Source organism: Empidonax traillii, unplaced genomic scaffold (assembly GCF_003031625.1).
Source record: "Empidonax traillii isolate 1590-97213 ecotype Southwest subspecies unplaced genomic scaffold, ASM303162v1 scaffold223:size1722714, whole genome shotgun sequence".
NCBI lineage: Eukaryota > Metazoa > Chordata > Aves > Passeriformes > Tyrannidae > Empidonax > Empidonax traillii.
This window is the reverse complement of record NW_020955416.1, coordinates 52,749-73,495: the sequence shown is the minus strand read 5'-3', so window position 1 is coordinate 73,495 and position 20,747 is coordinate 52,749. Positions and strand designations below refer to the sequence as shown.

The 20,747-nt window shown below is 38.5% G+C and overlaps 1 protein-coding gene across 1 annotated transcript in view; it reads left to right on the top strand.

Moving 5' to 3' along the window:
• The window catches only part of ITGAV (integrin subunit alpha V), a 37,049-nt gene extending 20,922 nt beyond the window's left edge, over window positions 1-16,127 (top strand). Inside the window, exons 13-30 of the mRNA XM_027887837.1 lie at window positions 1,120-1,311; window positions 1,451-1,496; window positions 2,072-2,173; window positions 2,436-2,494; window positions 3,034-3,188; window positions 4,115-4,252; window positions 4,952-5,019; window positions 5,516-5,663; window positions 6,371-6,463; window positions 7,479-7,558; window positions 8,476-8,556; window positions 9,127-9,232; window positions 10,174-10,332; window positions 11,159-11,272; window positions 11,729-11,842; window positions 11,936-12,043; window positions 12,944-13,066; window positions 13,401-16,127. Of these exons, the coding sequence (XP_027743638.1) occupies window positions 1,120-1,311; window positions 1,451-1,496; window positions 2,072-2,173; window positions 2,436-2,494; window positions 3,034-3,188; window positions 4,115-4,252; window positions 4,952-5,019; window positions 5,516-5,663; window positions 6,371-6,463; window positions 7,479-7,558; window positions 8,476-8,556; window positions 9,127-9,232; window positions 10,174-10,332; window positions 11,159-11,272; window positions 11,729-11,842; window positions 11,936-12,043; window positions 12,944-13,066; window positions 13,401-13,496 (1,982 nt within the window). The 3' untranslated portion in view covers window positions 13,497-16,127. The remainder of the gene's footprint in view (window positions 1-1,119; window positions 1,312-1,450; window positions 1,497-2,071; window positions 2,174-2,435; window positions 2,495-3,033; window positions 3,189-4,114; window positions 4,253-4,951; window positions 5,020-5,515; window positions 5,664-6,370; window positions 6,464-7,478; window positions 7,559-8,475; window positions 8,557-9,126; window positions 9,233-10,173; window positions 10,333-11,158; window positions 11,273-11,728; window positions 11,843-11,935; window positions 12,044-12,943; window positions 13,067-13,400) is intronic.
• Window positions 16,128-20,747: the final 4,620 nt, after the last annotated feature.

The following is a 20,747-nucleotide window of genomic DNA, read 5'->3' as shown; positions in this document are numbered from 1 at the left end:
GAATCAGTGTGAAGATGTGATATCACTGCAGCTATTTACAAAAGGCATTGGAAAGGTTACAGCTGATAGCCAAAACTCTAGTCCCCTGATGAAATTATCCCAAAAATGTTTCCATCATACTTTAATCTGAAATAAACTGCAGGCCAGAAAATCACAGCAAAAGCTGCCTCTTTTTAATTTTTCTACTGTTATTTAATCTATTTGTTTTGGTTTTTGCTCTGCTTTATTTGGAGAGTGTTAGTTAAAATATTTTCCATCACAGTATGGTGGCAAGATTTGGAATTTTTACTGGTGTCATAAAGTTTGTAAATATAAAAATACAAAATGGTAAATTTTGAGCCCTTGCTCTTTTCATCGAACTTTCTCAAATTTAAGTAAAGAGGAAGGAAAAATGAGATTATTCTGTACAGTGTTTCGTGTTTAGTCTTTGACTGTTGAATGTACATCATGTTTGCACTTCTAAAGCTGTCCTTGCGGTCTAATTAACATTTTGTTTATTACTGTTTATTAGTCATTGAAAATGAGTACTCTTAAATTTATTACGCTTTAAGAGATAGAAAAATTGCACTAACTGAGAGTTCTCCATAAAACATGTTGCCAAGCCATGATCAGGATAGACTGGAATTTCATATTTACCATTGGTTTAGGATGATTTAAGTTTTCCAGAATTATTAAAATGTCACACCCTTTGGAGGAACACAAGCGTGTTAATGAAATGGGAAGATAGCCCCACTTAGTTTTGTGATTTGGCACCAACAATTACTCATTCTGTGTGTTTTAATAATCTCAAAAGCATTCCAAATCCATAAGATTTGACTGCAAGTCAGTTATATTGAGGTGCAGAAGTGCTTGCAGAACTATTTCTTTCCCTGCTCCCCGCCCTTCAAGTCTGTGAAGGGTTCTTGTTAAACATTTATGCTTTCTAGAAAAAATCCAGCATCCAATTAAAAAAAATAACCAAACCAAGGTTGTTGATGAGTGTTTTAAAGGCTGGGTGCATTTCCTCCCTCCTGACACACACTGAAGCTGTAATGTCAGAAACGACTGACTGATGTAAGCTCAAAAACGTTCCCTTTCTCTGTGTCTGGAGATGCTGACAGTCCCTGTCTTGCTTTTCAGATATTGCAGTGGCTGCACCCTACGGTGGAGAGGACAAGAGAGGACTTGTCTACATCTACAATGGGAGAGCAAGTGGTTTGAATGCAGTGCCCTCCCAAATCCTGGAGGGGCAGTGGGCTGCTCGAACTATGCCGCCCAGTTTTGGCTACTCACTGAAAGGAGCCACAGACGTGGACAAAAATGGATATCCAGGTCCTCCTTTGCTCTAAATGCACTTTCAAATAACTTGACCCAAATAGCAGCCCCACCTCTAAAGCAAACAGCATATTTTTAAAAAAATAAATAAATAAATTGTAATGGGTAATATGTCCCCCTTTTTTTTTTCCCCTAGACTTGATTGTTGGAGCCTTTGGTGTTGACACAGCTGTTCTGTACAGGTGAGGATCTGCTGGGCTTGTACCCAAGTGCAAGCAGAGGGGAAGCTCAGGGGGGTCCTTGAGATGAAAAAAGAAGGCAGGATCAGTCTGAAATTCTGCCACTCCACCCTTTTCCAGAATGCTGGAGGTGAAATAAAAGGTTGCAGTGCTGTTTTTACTGAGTATACCTGCAGTCTGCTGCCTAGAATTCATCTTTCTCAGTATAGTGAAGAGGAAATATAAATGAGCTGTCTTCAAGGCTTTCTGAGTGACAGCTCTCTAGATTCTGACACATACTGCTACTCCACTGGAATCCCCATGTTCTCATCCAGGCTTGCTCGCTTTGGGACAATACCTTGTTTGTTAGTGCCAGAAACAGATAGGACTTCCTCTTTACACAGCTGTCCGTGTTCTGACTGATGGGAATGAAAGGGCACAGAAAAGCTCCCCGCTTTTCCCTCATCTACTCGTTGATTATTTGTTTTTCTTGTGGTTTCACTGAATATTGTGTGTTTGTACATATTTCACAATTTGATGGGGCAGGTATTGTCTAACTTGGTGTTGAATGCTGTTCCAAGAGGATGTTTTCTTTGCAGGGCTAGACCAGTTATTCGAGTAAATGCTGCTCTGGAAGTTAATCCAACCATTCTGAACCCAGAAAACAAAGCCTGTTCACTGGGAGATGTAAAAGTTTCTTGGTAAGCAGGGTATCTGTGTTTTCCTTTGAGGGGAGGGACTTTCTTGGCTTTTTTTTTTTTTTTTTTTTGTAAGCTTCCAGTTTTAAAGGATTCAGGAAGTCCAGCCAACTAATAAGGAAAAAGACAAATACAGGGGGTTTTTTTGCTGAGAGAACAGACAGTACAAAATAAGACCTTTGAACAGAAATAAACAGTGAAGAATTTTAGGAGAAAATGGGAGAGAAAGTGTATGAAATAAGCATTTTCTTTTCCTCCAAAACAGCTTCAAAGTAAAGTTCTGCTTAAAAGCGGATGGCAAAGGCAAGCTCCCGAACTCACTCAGTAAGTTCTGCTTGTTTAAAAACTTTAAAGTCTTTGTGTGTTGTTAGCAGACATGAGAACAGGTCATTGTTATTTCCATTATTGAAAGAATTAGCTGCCCTTTCAGCACACTCCTTCCCCTTGGGTAACCTTGTGTGACTCTCTTCAACAGGGTTTTTTTTGGCTGTAATCGCCTAGATTAGCAATAGAGTTTAAATACACAACTGCTCTATGCAAAACTGCTTTAAAGATTTCTGGGGTGAAAAGATTTGACTTTTGTCCTTGCAGTTCTATAGGAATTATACATTATAAATGTTTCATGCTCTGATATGTTTCTAGATTTTTAAGGGAAAAGCAGAGTCCAATTTAGGACAGCTACAGTGCTTGAGAACTAATGTAGTAACAGATTTTACACTGGAAGAACTGGAAGTTTGAAAAGTTGCAAGCTCTGTGTTGTCACTGTAGCTGAAATCAGTGTCCAACCCCATTTCTGATGGGAATCTGCACTGTGTTGAATGGAATAGAACTTACCTAACCCAAAAATGCTTTGCACTGGACAGATTTCCAAGTGGAGCTGCTGTTGGATAAACTTAAACAGAAGGGAGCTATAAGGAGAGCTCTCTTTCTCCACAGCAAACAGCCCAGCCACTCTAAGAACATGACTATCACCAAGGGGGGCAAAATGAACTGTGAAGAACTCGATGCCTTCTTGAGGGTAAGTGGCCATTTATGTTAATTTTTTATGTCTATTTCAGGACAGACCTGAAATTACTAAGGCCATGTGTCTGTCCTGCGTTATTGCTGCTGTCAGAGGATGAATGATGGATATTACTGGGAATGAGGCCCTGGACCCTAAATGGATTGGAAATTTAGTTCAGAACTTTGTTAGCAATTCTTGAATGAGTCAATTAATTGTAATTTCCAGGAAATATGAAACTCAATAACCAAAAGTTGTCCATCTACTTTGGAGGTAAAGAAAAAAAAAATAAAGAAAGAGAAATATGGATCTGCAACTAAAAAGCCAAGATCAGCAAATAACAGAGGAGACGGAGAAAGTTAAAGTAATAAGTTTGCTTTTTCACAGTCTTTCTGTTTTAGTCCCCACAAATGTGAACAGATAATAACACAATTAAAAGTGTAACCCAGCAGAAGAAACAGATTTATCTCCGAGTCCTTATAAATCAACAGCCAGTAATTTCCACGAGTGTCAGAAACTAAGCACTGATCAAATCTGTGCCTAACACAGAGCTAAGAGCTGGTTTGTAGTTACTCTGAAAGGCAGAGCCAACATCTGACAAACGGGATGATTTGAAATTACCAATACTGAAAGTCAGCAACTCCAGAGCGCAAAGCAATGATTTTAGGAAAGGAAAAGTCCTAAATCCAAAGATGAGGATCTTAAAGCCAACTGAATTTTGTCTGCCAGGAAAGGGTGGAGTTGTTGCAGCCCTTAGTTTCCTTGCTGTTAGAGTTCTATGGCTGAACACTCCTGTGTGCTGCAGTTTTCCATTTGTTAAGCAGGCACATTGCTGCAGGTTTCCTGACAGGAGATTTTTCTAGTTTGGGAAGACCTCAGAAGTTGTCATGTTGTTTTGGCCTCCTCATTCCTGTAATTGTAATTCAGATCCTTGCTTTCCCCAGGATGAATCTGAATTTAGAGACAAGCTAACTCCCATTACTATCTTCATGGAGTACCGTCTGGATTATAGGACAGCTGCAGATGCCACAGGATTGCACCCCATCCTCAACCAGTTCACTCCTGCTAATATGAGCAGACAGGTATAATTTTCACACGCTCTGCCATCACAGAACTCGACTTTCAAAACTCATGTTTATCTAAGGACTTCTGAAAAATTAAGATACCTAAATATACATCTGGGCTCTGGTCTTTGAATTATGGAAACATTGATGGTTATTGTAATTTGGTTTTCTGTCTTTGATTTTTTTTTTTAATTTTTTTTTTTTTTCGTTTCTCTGGCTGGACTTCCTTTTCACACATCCTAATTAACAGAGTCCTGGAGAAAAGCAGTTAGAGTAGTACTGAAAGCATTAATATTGAAGGCTTGGAGTGTTTCATCCATTGCTGCTCTATGTACATTATGTTTATCCCTCTAGTTCTCTTAAGATAATAAACATAGGGAGTTTTTTTTTTCTGTTTCTGCCCTTTACACAGATTTTTTTCACTTGGTTGTAAAGAGGATAGTGGAGGAGCAACTCCAATATGAGCAGATTATTCAAAGTATGGAAAGATGGTTAAGGTGTCGACATCAGTTCTGGAACTGCAGTGGGGCAGGATGAGGCACAGTGCCGTCTATGTACTCATTTGTTCTCTTCTGAGACTGATGACATGAAAATATCTCATAACCAGCTATCCAGAATTATTTTTTTTTCATAGTGGTGGGACACTATTATGTTGGAAATGTATGTTGGAACAGATGCAGGAATTACTACAACAATATTCATTTGATTTCTGCATAGGCACACATTCTGCTGGATTGTGGGGAGGATAATATCTGCAAACCAAAGCTGGAGGTGTCAGTAGAAAGGTAAATACATGAGAAAAATACCACAAGGAAAAGGAATTTCCCTACTTAAATCCTAAAATTCTAGACCATGTAATACTTTTGTTTGAAAGATGTGTTGAAATAAGGAGGACTCCTCGATGTATTCTATCTAAACTCATGCTTATCCATTTTAAAGAAAACCCATTTTCTGCTTTTCAGCCTGAAGTCTTTAGCATGTAATGCTGGGAGAGACACCCCCCACTACCACCTGGCCCCTACTCTGACTTCACTGTGTTTATTTGTCCTACACTGGACATACACAGCAAGAATGACCCAGTATTTGCTCCATTTCTGTGACTGTAGATAGGAGATTTTTTTTTTAAACAATTTAGAGCTTTCCTGAAGTGTAGGTACTGCCTCTGAGATTTCTCTGATGTCTTGGTGAAGTTTCAGAATGTCTCTCATTTCTGTAAGTTCAGCCACCTCAGTACCCTTTAAAATGTGAACACAGAGCTCTTTTTTTTTACTGTTTTTGCAGTGATCAGAAGCAGATCTATATTGGTGATGACAACCCCCTGACACTCATTGTCAGTGCCCAGAACCAAGGGGAAGGAGCCTACGAAGCAGAGCTCTTTGTCGTCGTCCCACCTCAAGCGGATTTCATCGGAGTCGTCCGGAACAACGAGGTAAATTCCAACTGTCTGCTTGGGGCCCGTTGTGTTTCATCTGCTGCAAGTCTTGGGTTGAACAGGGCCCTCGTTAATTTAGTTTGAGCTGGGCAGCTGTGAGGTGAGAGGTGATTGTTGGGTATTACTGTGCTCTTCCACCTGAATCTGTAGAAAGCCATGGGTTATCCTGACTGCACAAAATATTGAAATCTCTTCCCTGACTTTTCTTATCTGTTGGACCCTGCTTTGGTTCAGTTCTCCAGTTTTTCTCTGCTACTCTAAACCTTGAGTAGTGGCTTTATCCAAAATGTCATAGCTCCCCTAAGACCTTTTTATGAGTAAGCCAGTAGGGTTTCATGTTATTTTGCCTTCCAATCTTTGGATTGGAGATCCAGTTGCCTTCCAATCCTTATTTTCCTATTGATCTTCACACAGGTCGTAAAGAAGCACGTGGAGAAATGCTTTATGTCACAGAAATCATAATTGCTACCCGGTATGAGAGTATTGGAATGTCCCTTCTTATAACCTTGGAAAGAGACATATCCTGTGTCAAAAACACTCAGCTCCAGGGAAGCTGTGATACTCAGATTTTATTTGATTTTAGTGCTTGACTGACTTCAGGCTGAGAAATTTATATTTAAATTAATGCAGCATCTCCAGATTTCATTCAGGTGTCCAGATGCAAAGGATGGTATTCTTTAACATTTCTTTCTGGTTTGCTGCAGGCTTTAGCCAGGCTGTCCTGTGCATTCAAAACAGAGAACGAAACTCGCATGGTGGTTTGTGACCTGGGAAATCCCATGAAAGCAGGAACTAAGGTAAGGTTTACTCCAGCTGGTGTCTGGGAGCTCAAACAGGAGGGCAGGCGGCATTTTTCTTAATCACAGCAATGTTTGGGCAGGATGTTTACTCGCAGGAAATTGGGATCAGAGATAGCTGGCATTTAGCTGCCCACATGTTTGGTTAGGATGGTGCTGGTTGGTTTCAAATTTCCAGCTAAATTAAAGGCTGAAAGGAGTGGTCATGAGTTTTATGATGCAACTCAAAAATGAGTAGTTCATTAAATACTGGAATTAATGAAAATCTAGTCCCTCATGAGTTTGTCTCTATCTGATATGTATTTTTCACTATATAATAAGGAGCTAGCTCATGGCACACCTTTCTCTTAGTTCATCCCTCTTCTGCTTAATTTTATGAAGACTGAGAGGGAGTTTTGTCTAGCTGAGACCTCTGTAATTCCACCAAATGTAGCTGATATTGGAAGAATTAAAAAACAATTAGTGGGACCTGACAGATTTTATGATGATTCAATATAATAAGTCTTATTTTCTGAGGAAATCAAGTGAAAAATCACAGTTATAAACGCTTTGATGATGCTTTTCTTCCAAGGGCCATTTTGCATAGATGAACGTAGATGAACCATCTCCAAAGTGTTTTGAAGTATATCAAGCTGAATGGCACAGCTGTTAAAGCAACTATCCATCACTGACTTAGCACAAACCTTGGGAATGGGTTGGAATCATTTGTGTCCTGTTCTTTAAACTACAGCACTTTTTGCAGTGCTCAGGGAGGGTCAGTTATGTGTGAAAATGGCTGAAGCAAGGGCGAGGAGCATGATGTAATCCTTACTTTTGTGTTTTGGCTTTGATCTGCGGAGAGGGAGGTGCCTTTCCAGTCTTGAGGAAGTGGGCAGGTTTTATTTGCCAGTTCTGTGTGTGTTCTCTCCTGGCCACAAGTCTCAAGCCATCCTGCTGTAGTATTAAGAGCATTAAGAAGCTGTTCATGGTGTATTTTATGGTGCTTGCACTGACCCATGGTGATGTTTTCCCCAAGCTGTTAGCTGGCCTGCGTTTCAGTGTGCACCAGCAGTCTGAGATGGACACCTCTGTGAAGTTTGACTTGCAAATCCGAAGGTATGGAAATCCATGAAAGTGTAGCTCGCCTGGCAGAAAATATGGCCAGTAAATAGCCTGTGAGCTACTCAGGTTCACCTTGGACTAATTCCCTGGTCTTTGCCTCACAGTTGTTTGGAAAATAAACACGGAACTCATTGGTACCCACATACCATCGTGCTGCCTTGACACTCTTGCAGTGCCTCAGAATGGCTTTGGGTTTATAGCCCTGTTTGGACTCTGAATTCCCTCTAATGCAAAGCCAGAATTTCACATTTCAGTAGATTTTGAGGATGAGAGGGTGGTCTGAGTACTGGACCCTCACAATAGAGAGCATAGAAGAGTCTGACCATTAAATGGAGAGGAAGAGTTGTGTTCACGGTAATTATCAGATAAGAACAGCACTGTCATAAGAATAGGATATATAAACCTGAGTTTATACCTTCTGGAGATGATGTTTAAGATTTGGAGATGTGATGATTAGGAGTATCTTTACCCAGTACAGTTTTATGTTGCTCAGTAGACAGTACAAATTCAGCTGGTTTGTTTTTTCCCCACGGTGGACTAAAAGCTTTTTTTTTTTCCTTTTTAGGGCTTCATTTTTTCTTTTAGTGTAGTGACTAAATTATTCTCATCCACAGACATATTTTTCACCTACAAGAGTTAAATAAATTTCAACCCACCATTTAATCTTAATGGTATAAATAAATGAAAGGCCTTGGCAGCATTAAATATGTCTTGGATCTCCCATTGCTGCCTGTTCAATTGTGTTCCCTGTTTTCCATGAGCTAGTAAGGTGTGCCAGTGGCAGGTGACTCCAGCTCTTTGGAAGAAGTGATCTTCTCTGGGGTACATAGAATTATTTTAAGGTGTGTTTTTTTTTTTTTTTTAATAAATACTTTGTTTATTTAATAAATTAGCTTTTATTTTCCCTGCAGTTCCAACCTGTATGACAATCTAAGCCCAGTAGCATTCTATCAGGCTGACCTTGCTATTTTAGCAGCTGTTGAAATCAGAGGGTAAGCATTGATACTATTTTAATAAACATTTTTATGAGATTTGTGCATTTTCTTCTTTATATTCACTGAACTTTCTTTCAGGTCTGCATAAATTTTCAGGAAGGCTTAGGGAATTTTTAATCAGAAAGACAACATGGTATTCTCTAGCCACCCTTCGGACTTTCAGATCTTAAATCATTTTATATAATTAAAAAACAATTCCAAAAAGGAATGTTGTGCCTCCATTACTAGACATTATTTTTAGAAGGAAAAAAAACCCATCCTTTGTGTTTTCAGCTGCATGTTTTTTTATTTCTGGGAGTGGTTTCCTAGATGCTGCAGGATGAATGCAAACTTTATGGCAGGAAAAATATTCCTAAATACGAGGGTAATCTTTTCATGTAGAGAAGAAAACTGAAAATTTGAATGTTCAAACCACTCAGCTTCTGTTTTTTCTGGTTTTATATGAGGATAAAAAAGTTGGAGGTTGTATGTTAAGCATTTTGATTTTTTTTTTTTTTTAGATATTCTAGAGAATAATATTTATCCTTTGATAGCTGATAATAACAGCTTCTTTGCTCCCCTGTTCAGTGTGTCATCTCCTGATCACATATTCCTGCCTATTGCAAACTGGCAGCCGAAGGAGAACCCAGAAACAGAAGATGATATTGGGCCTCTGGTTCAGCATATTTATGAGGTAGGGAATTGCTGCTAACTCCAGTGACACAGCTCTGTGATAAATGAAAAGAAATCTTCTGGTGGAGTTTTCCTCTGTAGTAAATTGTGACTTATTTTTTTTCTTTATTTTCATCTTGCATGGAAGGAAAGGTGTTATTTTTTTTTAATGCTGTCTGCAAGAAGGGGTAGAATGCCTGCAGTTGGTGCAACAGGAATGGCCAGACAGAAGGGGCTGGTTACTTACATAATTGCACATTCTCGCTGTTTAATTCTAGGTAAAACACCTGAAGTCACTTTTTTTGCTCAGGAAATGGCTCATGGCTGTAAATTATTGAGTTATCCTCATTTGTACTCCAGTTGTTCTCAATCATTCTTGTGAAGTCTTTTTGCCTTGAGAAAGTTCAAGTATTTAAAATTTCCATACGAGAATGATCCCAGCTTTAATCTAGATTGTTTAATTAAACACAACTTATCGAGAGCTGTGTGAATGGTAATAGCTGAAAGTTGTCCTAGAACTTAAGAGGCCATTTATCTGATGAAACTTGCTGTTGTATGAATCTGTGCTCAGACTATCTTGGCTCAGGCAGGTACAGGCTGTGATTCATCCAATAGACTAAAAAAAAAAAAACATGTTTTATCAGCCAAAAATTACATTAATTCAAGGCAAAAAACCCTAATGCCATGTAGCTTTTCTTCAGTTTACATTTTATCAAATTACAGAAGTAGTTTGAAGTTTTGCCTGTTGGGGAACTGAAGTTTGGCTGCCGCTTTTTAGATGAAGTTGTTGATGCTATTTCGATATGTGGAAGGGGTGAGAGCACTATTATTTATGGCTCAAATATCAAATAACAAATTTCATGCACATTACCAGAGAAGGTGGCATTGTTGGGTTTTTGGTGTTTTGGGTTTTTTTGCTTTATTTTTTTTTTTTACATCTGTAAACTTTATTTCCATAATCAGCTGAGAAATAACGGTCCAAGTGCATTCAGCAAGGTGATGATGACACTGCAGTGGCCTTATAAGTACAAGAACAACACGCTGCTCTATATTGTCCAGTATGAAATGGATGGGCCCATGAACTGCACGTCGGACATGGAGATCAACCCACTGAAAATTAAGGTGAGCAGGACTGGAATGGTTGGTTTGTAAGCCCTCAAAATCCCTCAAAATTCAGTGTATTTAGCTGAATTCCAAGACAGTTTAGAACAAGTAGTAAAAATCATTAGTTCTAAAAGAATTTAAGCAAGCAGGGAAGCTATTCCATGTACAGAACAACAAAGAATACTCTTGTATCTTTGATAATCAGAAAGAAACTTTAGTGAATATATATATTAAATAAAAATCTGTGCTTCTGCTATACCATTTGCAAGAATATATTTTTTATGACTCTTTCAAGTTTTCTCCTATAGTTTTGTTATGTAGAGGGCAAGGAGCATGGCTCTGCCTAGTCCCATGTGTAAATTTGTAATTTTGCTTTGGGAATTTCTAAGGGATTACTGAAATAATTAATTAACCTGCTGTTCACTTCCTCAAGCCCGTGTTAAAAAAGATTTTGAGTGTCTCTGATCACATGTATACATTGTTAGTGCTATGTTGTACATCAATATCATAGTACTGCTGTGTTTTCAGAGTTAAAAACTGAAACATTGAGCAAAAGTCCTAAAGATTGTGAAACTGAATTATCTGTTGCCATCTAAGAGCAACTTTTTTTATATCAATGACAAAGTTCTGAGTTGAGGAAGAATTAAGATACTTGAGGTTCTGTGTTAGCTGCTGGTATAAATTTGCATAAGTGATCTAGAAAAGACAGGAGTAACACTTCATTTACAGCTTAGGAACAGCCAGGATAGCAGGAGAGAAATAACCTGCAGTTACACGCTTCCTTGATATCAGTTTTGCAACCGTCTAATCTATTGTTTGGGTTTCCCTCGGTGTGCACCTTTAGATTTCTGCTTCTAAGGAGGACGATAAGAATGACACCCTTGTCAGGGAAGATGCTCGTGGCCATCGCATCAGCCGCAGGGATTTGGCTGCCGCTGAAGGGGACGTGCATACCTTGGTAAGATCTCCGTGTTCCAGCACCCAGGTGTTGGCAGCACAGTCTTCTGTGAGGAGCTGTTTGAAAATCAAACTTGCTCCTAAAGGAGCAAGGCTGGCAAAACAGGGCACCTGGAGGGAGCAGGGGAGCGCTTCAGGCAGCACCTCTTCTCCAAAGCACAGCTGATTCCACAACACCCTGCAGTCAGCACACGGAGGAGCTGGCCTGTCTGAACAAGGCTGGAAATAATCTGTCCTAGGAAGTAAACATATCACCATATCACTGTCTTTCTAACTGCAAACTGTGAGTAATTATCTGGTACTGCAGGTTATTTAATGCATTGGAATAGCTGATGGTCCTTTACCAGGGGAAGAGGACAATAGGGTGTGTATGTGTGTGAAGTAAATGTGACTGAGTAAATGTACTGCCATTAATGACTTTTCATACTTAAAATATCTTTCCTATTTTTACGTGCAGGGCTGTGGAACTGCTGACTGTTTAAAGATTGTGTGTCAAGTTGGCCACCTGGAAAGGGGAAAGAGTGCAATATTGTATTTAAAATCCCGCCTTTGGACCCAAACTTTCATGAACGTGAGTGACCGTGAATATTCTGTCCCCGTTTCGGAGACATTAAAAGTGACTTTTGTATCCATGTGCAATACTGATTTTGTTTTTCTTACACAGAAAGAAAATCAGAATCACTCCTACTCCCTCAAATCATCTGCTTCTTTTAGCGTTATCGAGTTCCCTTATAAGAACCTTTCCTTTGAAGATATCCACAACTCCACAGTAGTAAGTCATTTACATCCAGCTTGAGTTACCATACATAATCACTTAAAAACTTATCACATAAAAACTAATACAAAAATAACTATTGTTGGGTAGCATTTTTGTGGCTTGGCATAACTGTAATTTTACCAGCTGCTTGATTCATATATTAATTTCAGTTATACAGTGGAGGGTAAAGCTAAGACTAGAGTTGACAATATTTCTATCTTGAAAGACTTAATTGAAAATGAAATGATGGTGAGCAGTCCTAATGTTCTTCTTAATTCCATTGTTGTTGGAGAAATATTTTACTTGAAATTTGTTTTCTACTGTGGTAGCACTGAGAGCTTGAATAATGGACCTTTATTATATTTTATGTACTATGGAAAAGCAGAACAAAAAGAGCATCTGTGCCCCAGAGGGTTTCCAAAAGAAAGCAGACAGGGTGCAAACAGACAGGAATACATAGGCCATTTGCTTGGGCTGCCCAATTAAAAGTTTTTGGTAAGCACTGTAGCATTAAAAGGTCCTAAGAAAAAGGTTGAAAAGGATTGTGATGGATTTATTTTTTACTGCGGATCATAATGCATATTATTAACTGGGGTTTTTTTCTCTCATAAGCCTTGTGGAGTTGATTTTTGTTTCAAACAATACCACCTTTTAAGAAAACAAACAAACAAACAGCCCTGAATTATTTTTCTCTAACTCCCAAATATTCCCAGATTCCTACAGTTTTACTGAAAATCATCAAGCATTACAGAAAATATGCTGCCACGTTATTGCAAAAATGCAAACCCAAACCAAACAAACCCCAGCCCCCTGTTTTCATTTAATTTTAAAATCCTGTTAAACTTGGGTCAGCCAAATCTTTATGTCACCATTAATCAGATGTTAATAACACAATTTATTGTGTTTCTCTGTCAGGTTACCACAAATATTACCTGGGGTATTCAACCACAGCCTATGCCGGTGCCTGTGTGGGTTATAATTTTGGCTGTCCTAGCAGGGTTACTGCTCTTGGCTGTTCTAGTGTTTGTTATGTACAGGGTAAGTGGTGTCTGTTTTTTTCCTTCTATGATGAGTTATTTCTTAGAGTGCCAGCAGGTTGCAGAAATACCTTGGTCCCCTAATCATCTGGACCAGTTAAGTTTTTGGATAACTAAAGGCTTTTCAGCTTTGTCAGGAAGAAGGTGAATAAAAGAGGATGTCTGTGACTGTGCTGGCTTATTTGGTTTAATTTTTAATATTTACTGCCTTTGGAGGTCAAAAATGAGGAAAAAAGAGTAGGAAATAAAAATAATGTGATCAGTTAAGGAGGGAAGAGAAAGGAAGTGTATGTTTGGCAAATCACCATGCAATTTCTTTATTCTCTGAATCACAGATGGGCTTTTTCAAACGTGTAAGGCCACCTCAGGAAGAACAAGAAAGAGAACAACTGCAACCACACGAGAATGGGGAAGGAACATCAGAAGCTTAAGCAGAGTTTTATCTGTAAGACATTCTCAAATTTAAAACTGCCTACGTCTTGGTTACAAATATTGGCTTCCCCATCAGCAAAAAAAAAACCCAAAAACAACACTCACAACTGCAGAGCTGCTGGCCTCGGCATCAGCACCTGCAAAATAAGAGCAATATATTTAAATCCTCCTTTTTGTATTAATCCTGTTTGCACCTGCAACTAATGCAGCTGCACTGACTGCTGTGTGGAAAGCTCACCTGGTATGCAGTGCTTTGACTTCGCTCACTGGGACACAGGAGACATCCTCTTTTTTTTTGGTTCATGTACCAACTTTCCATGAATTTCTCCGTGGATTCTGCATTTGCTCTTGAAGCCAACAGCTTCCATAGATACTTGTTGGATGATATGTTTGGTTTTGGTTGGTTTTCCTTTGAGTACACTACATTTCATTTTCTAGCTGTTCAAAGTTAGTTGCACAAAAAAATGAATGTAGCTTGTTTTACAGAACTGAAGAATGTTCTTTGACCCATTAAGTCTGATGACAATTTTTTCTCCTCCTCAAAAAATATGAAATATTCAGTGGAATCATTCCCAGCTGATACCTATTCTTTACTTGCTCCCCTGCCTTCTCAGTGGTCTGTCTTGTGGTTTCCCTCTAGGCTTTACAAATACTGTTCTCCAGGTCCTGGGTTTCTGACTGTGGGGATTGAGCCTACAAACACAAAATGAGCAATAGAAAGCTGGGGCTGATGTCCTTTCTATGGGACCTAGGGAGAAAATTCGGGGCAAGATCCAAAGACTCTGCTGTGTATTTCCACAGAGCAGGATCCAGGTGTTGCACAGAATTCTTGGCAGCACAGACGCATTCACATTCTGCCAGGGACAACATGTTGGATTGTGGCTGCCAAAAACCCATAGCCTGAATTTCCACAGGACAAACCTCCCCAGGGTTTGAAATGATGTCTGTACGTTGCTTGGATTGAGTTTCAGGTTCTGGCAGTGGAGGGAATACTCTGTGACAGGTTACCTGGTGCCACCCTACGGGAGCTGTTGTTGATTCTCACATTTTGTGGTTGGCCACGCCCAAGTACAGGATGGAATAACACAGGGACTCTTTGAACTAGGCTATCTGCCAGCCACACTCACACCTGCCTTGCCTCCTGCCCTGAGAGAGCAGTCAGTGAGCTTGTCAAGCGAAGCAAAGCAGAGCTGGCAACGCGAAAGGGTTTGAAAAGGGAAGGTTGATTTGGCTTGTTTCATTTCACTCATTCATTGTGTGTTCCACTGCACCACAGACATTTCATTGCACAAGACATTTCATTATGTTCAATACATTTCATTACCAGAAAAGACACTAAATATTTTGTTTCATTGTTTTGTTTTAGTTTTGGTTTTTTTTTTCAAACTTGCTGACAGTCCAGTGGTTGAAAAGCACAGGCTTACATCATTCTTAGCCCACTTCCCTCACCGCTGGCGTAGTAAAATGAAGCCTCTTGCACTTCTGAGAGAACACAAGAATATTGTCTATGCACTTCAGTGGACAAGTAACTGCAAATTAGGAGGTGGCTCAGCTTGCAACCATGGGTAACTGTGTTCCACAGATCTTAGAGTGGACATATTTAACTATTACAAAGGTGCCCTCTGTGAGATGTTTATAATATAATTATAAACATAATTCCCTTTTGGCAATAAGTTACATTATTAACTCCCTGTGTGCAGCCACATACACAAAGGAAGTCTTCTCCTGGATTTACACCACCGAGACTTCTATGTAGACAAGCTCTTAAAAGGACAAAAAGTCTGGTTGGTTTGGTTTTGTAACTTGGGGTTTTTGTTCAAAGCTGCATCTCCCCCGTGAATACAGCAAATCCTGCTAAACCCAGAATTATCTGAAATGAACAGTTCGATTCAAGTCTTATTTCTGCATCCTTTCAGAGATTTAAAATACACAAATGGATTTTGCTCTTCAGTCCATTCTTACTCGCTGAACCACGATGGCATCTGAGTCCGTAAGGAAGACAGCACAAAGCCTTTGGGGGCCAGTATGAACACCAGATATGGACTTGCCTATTTATCCATTTACATGGGTTTGTTTTAGACAGTTTGTTTAGATATAATTACTTTATTTGAAAGACCGTAGGGCATAATTTTAACTGATTTTTCAAGGTCTTCAGTGAGGCCAGTGTTTTATTTTTTCTTTACTTTTAGGATTGTTACTAGTTTTATAGTAAAGAATGAGGAGTGGGGCTTTAATCCTGGCCTCAAAATGTGTCTTTGGTAGAACAGCATTTCACTCCCTAAACACGGGCTTGTAGTTCACACACTCTGTCAGCTGATTATCGAGGAGATTGGTTTTACCCAGCCTTAATCTTAGTAGGTTAAGAGGTTTTGAAAGACTGTCAGACAGATTATAGCTCTAACTCTTACATGTGTGCTTTCGTTACATGTATGCACCATGCTGACTTGAAATTTATGGGACTACTTGCATGTCTAGGCGTTATAAGGAGATTAAAACCCTCTTTTAGGAAAGCATGATGGAGATCTCTCCAGCTTACAGGGAAGGGGCACTGTAGCATTGTCAATGCCAGTGCCAACTGCACCGTCATTGCACTCTGCAAACTGGAAACTCATTTTGCCAACTTTCAGGATGAAAAAGGTACATTTTATTGGTACAACTACTGTAGCCATGGAAAGTTCCTTCCATTTCTGAAGTCCCATAAAGTAGTACTTATTTAAGGGGTTTTTATTTCTTGCATTCTGCTGGAGAGTAAAAGCAAACAGTTGCTTCTCCCACATCCGCTGATTTCTGGCTTGGTTTAAAATCCCCACAGTAAGGTGAGTAAGTGGAGTGTCCAGGTTAGTTAGTGAAAATTAGATGTAAAAAACCCCCAAATTCAGTTTAAAGTAACATTTGTGCTTCAGGGAGGTCCAGAACTGGAAGTTTTCCTGAGTGGGGGTGCGGGAAACGTTCAGCAATAAGATTCCAGGCTTTGTATGTGCTCAGGTCAGTATAAATTTCATACTGACTCACAGGCCATGATGTATTCTCATAGCAAATACTGCAGAATGATGTTAAATTTTTTTTAGAGAAACTTTAAAAAAATGTATTTTGGAGTGAAGTGAATGCCTTTGAGTCAAAATTGATGTACATAAGATGCATACTGAAAGCATTTAAAAAAAAAATACAAGTATAGTAACAGAAAATTAGCCTTCTTTTGAGAGTTATGTTTCAGAAGCATATTTTTTATGAATATAAAATCTACAGCTATGTAATTCTCTAGGCAATAAAAACATTTTAAAAGAGCTATATCTTTTATAATGGAATATGAATTTATAAAAGTACTCTAGTTTGCAATTATTGCAGCATCTCATGGTCAGTGAAGTGATTTGTATTACAAAATGTGTATTATCTATATTTGACAATATTTTGCAAATGTAAAGCAAGGAACTCTAATTTATAGGTTTACATCTCTTTCAAGAAGCTATGAAATTGTGGAGATAGCTTTTTCTTAAGCGTGACTGTAAAATCAAGTATGGGCTATGTTTATCAACATAATTTGAAATCTTTGAGGAAATTTTTGTATCAAGTTCCTAATTTTGTCGCATTTTTCTGTTTTAAATCTTGATTTACATGTTGAACTTTGATTCACGTAGTGTTTGTGGGAACTTTAAGAAAGTCTATTATGTGTGCTCTTTCTTTATAAAGCATTTATTCCAAGGAAATATTTTAAATATTTAGTTGTTTCTAAACTTGTGTCCACACTTAAATAATCTTTAAGGTAGCCTGTCGTGGGTATATTGAAAATATTTCGGCCACAGTGAGCATGCTCTTGGTGTGGAAGGATTCACGTTGCACTGACATTTGTGCAACATTTGGCTTTGCTGTTGGTTGCCCTGACAGTACTTTTTTCCCTACACCCTCACAGCCACAGAGCAGCATCACCCTGGTGACAACTGAGTCAGATTTTGTCTTTGGTCCAGATTAACATGATCCTTTGTGTTCAGTGCTGCTGGCTGTTAATGAGAGGAGGGGGGAAAAAAAAGGATTTTATAAAAGCAAAATGGAAACGCAAACACAAAATTCATGGCAGACCCTGCATGAGCCTCACAGCAAAGGCCGTGGTTTGTTCGGCTGTGAGATGGGAAGAGCCTGCTGGTTATCCCTCGGCAGTGGCCTTCTGTCAGGACCAAATGCCAGCTTGGCTCGTGATCATGTGCTGCATCTCGTGGAGGTGGGTGGGATCTGAACTCTTCTGGTACTGAGTCTTGAGGTTCTGATTCCCACATGCAACACAGCATGAGCAGATCTAGTTCTCTGCCCAGCTGGTCATTTTTGTCTGCCTAAGAAGGGACGTAGCATTTGTTGGCTCACAGTGGTCAGTGTCTGTAAGGACAAACAAAACCAGTGTGTGTCCAGCTGAGGTGAGAAATGAAAGGAATAGGATGTTTTTGATCGCCCACATTGGGTGAAACATGATGTATATTCTCAAGTGCATCCATTAGTAATTCTTGGGTTATTGCGAGCTGGCACAGTTTAGGCCATTGTGGAAAGTTTGACTCGAGGCTACACAACAGTGGTTTGGAATCTGTAATGTTACTGCTGTTTCATGTGATTATGGTATTTAGGATTTTGGTGTATTTTTTTTCCCACTGTGTAGGATTTTAATATAACACAGGAAATCTAACCTTTCATGCAATGACCTTCTCAAGATATGCTGCATTAAAGCTGAGCAACTTGACCCTTCGGCTTTTGCAAAAGTGATTGAAGATTCAACGTAGCATTTGAATCTTCAAAGAACTTGGACAGGTTTTACTTTTCTAGTCCATAAAGGAAACCTGTGTTTGCTATTATACAGATATGCTGAACGTGTAACATTTTATTTCTTTGTAATGGAATTATTTTGCCTTTTTTTTTTTTTTTTTTTGTTTGTTTTTGCTCGTGCATTAAATCAGAAGAGCATTGTTTGCACAAGCAGGAATTTAACACACTAACAATAAGAGTGCTGCATTTTCTGTTCCTTAGTCACATAGTAAATACTTGTAAAATAAACGGGAATATTTTCAGTTACTCTGAACTTGTTTCCAAGGTCTTTGGTACATTTAAGGAGAGCAATACACCTTTGAAGTCACCTTATTTTGTATTAAATTATAAAGTGTGAAAAAAAATGGGTATTGTGGCACTGTAATTTTGTACTGGTATGAAATATAGAGCTATTAAGCTATGGTTTCCCCTTCAACCCATTTGTTTCATCCTACTGCAAATTTGATTGTTTTTATTAGGTTGTATTTTTCTATGTATGTATACAATTTCCAAATGTTGTGATTGGGTAAATTGCAAAATGTAAGCGTTGACTTGATTCTGATCTTTAGAATTTTGGAATAAAATACCTCTTAATCAACAGGAATTCTGTGTTTGGTTTTGTTTGTTTGTTTGTTTGTTTAAATCTTAGGTGTATTTTTAAAACTGCATTTAATTCTCCAGCAAATATTTTGTGGTATATGTTTGTAATTTACAGTTATCTGCTCAATACAGAAAGGTCACATTTACACAGCTTTTACATTCTCAGCTCAAGTGGCACATATTAACCCCGAGTCAAAAAATTTTGTAACCATAAGCAAGAAAGAAGATCTGTTCACAAATTATATTCTGACTCTTTGCATACATGTATGATACTTTACTGCATGCTTTGATAATTAGTTTGTAAATTAATTAATACTTTCTGACATTACTACATTAATGCTTGTAAATTGCCAGTTCAAGCACTTTTAAGAACACAGAAATACTCAGGTAGTTGAAATAAATTACTTACTATCAGCTTTCACCTCTTTTCAAAGAAAATTTGGTTAAGAAAACGTAATCTTGATTATATTTTTGCTGAAATGAGCATTACTGTGTCCTCTAATTTTTCTTTGTCATTGATCTAAATATAGTACAAACAATTAATTTTCATATGTGTTATTCCCCTTTTGCAGCCATTTTCAAGAGTTTCAATGAAACATTAAAGATTTTTTTTTCCTCCCAGACCCTTATAAATAAATAATTGCACATATTCATGTCATCAACTTTAATTTAAAATGTTCCAGCTGCCGAGTTGGTACAACTATTCCTCTCAAAAAAACTTTTATCTTATTAAAAGCCCAAGTCTGAAAGCATTTGGAAATGAACATATATGTGATATTCTCAATGTATTTCTCAGTACCACAGATACTCATCAGACAGATTCATAAACAAAGGAAGCAAATGGCTCGAAGCATGAGCAGGTTTTTTGTAGACCCTTTTCCTCTACCTGAGACCACACAATGTTGCAGGGAGTCCAAAATTAATTTAGTTGTAACAATGGCTGTGCAGAAACAGATGTTTTTTCTTTGCAGTGCCCAGATAAAAGGTTGAAATAGGAAGCTGGGGGAGAGGATGTTAATTAGGCAAACAGGCACTGAGCATGTTTGCTAAACAAAAAAAAAAAAGAAAAAAAAGAATTTCTGCTCTTTGTGAGCTGCTGGAGGAATTCCACACCAAGTAAATGATTGTCTGGGTTTTCTGCTCTTTTACTTTCTTTCAAGCAAGGTCCTGTCAAATGCAATCAGGTTTTTATGGCAAAGGTGTTTTTTTTTTTTTTTTGGTGATGATGAAGAAAAGTGAGACTGACAATAAAGAAAAGTGTTGAAAAGTACCTGCTGAGGAGGGTGCAGGTTTCCCACCACAGCATCACCCCATGAGCAGTGATGATTCACAGTGCACAAATGGGGGAGGTCAGGCCACGCTTCAGCAGTCCCCAAATGGTTCCAGTGAACCATCAGCACCTGCAATAAAAGTGAATTGTATTTCCTATGCCAATCCCAAATCTATTTGAAGTTGTTGTTAATGGCAATGAATCAATTATATTGTACTGTTCAGAATAACATTGTAAGGAAAAATACATTAGTTTCCTCTTTTTTTTTTTTTTTGTTTTAGGTTTTATGGCAGATGTGTTGGAAATGTGCACAGTAACTCGGCAGTTTTTCCTTTCAGTATGGGAAAATTTGTACTCCTCTATAGTTTGTAACTCTATTCCTCTTTTTTTCCTGCAATGAAGAAATGTTGGGCAGTCTGAAAACTACAGAATTCAGCCTAGTATGTTATTGTGTCTAAAATAAAAAATTTTACTTGGCTAGTCTTTGTTTTATGAAAAGGCAAATCAAGTGATCTTACACTTTTCGAAGAAGTTTATATTCACTACTCAAACATACATTAAAAATTTAGTATCCCCCAGTTCTGTGACACTGACAGAC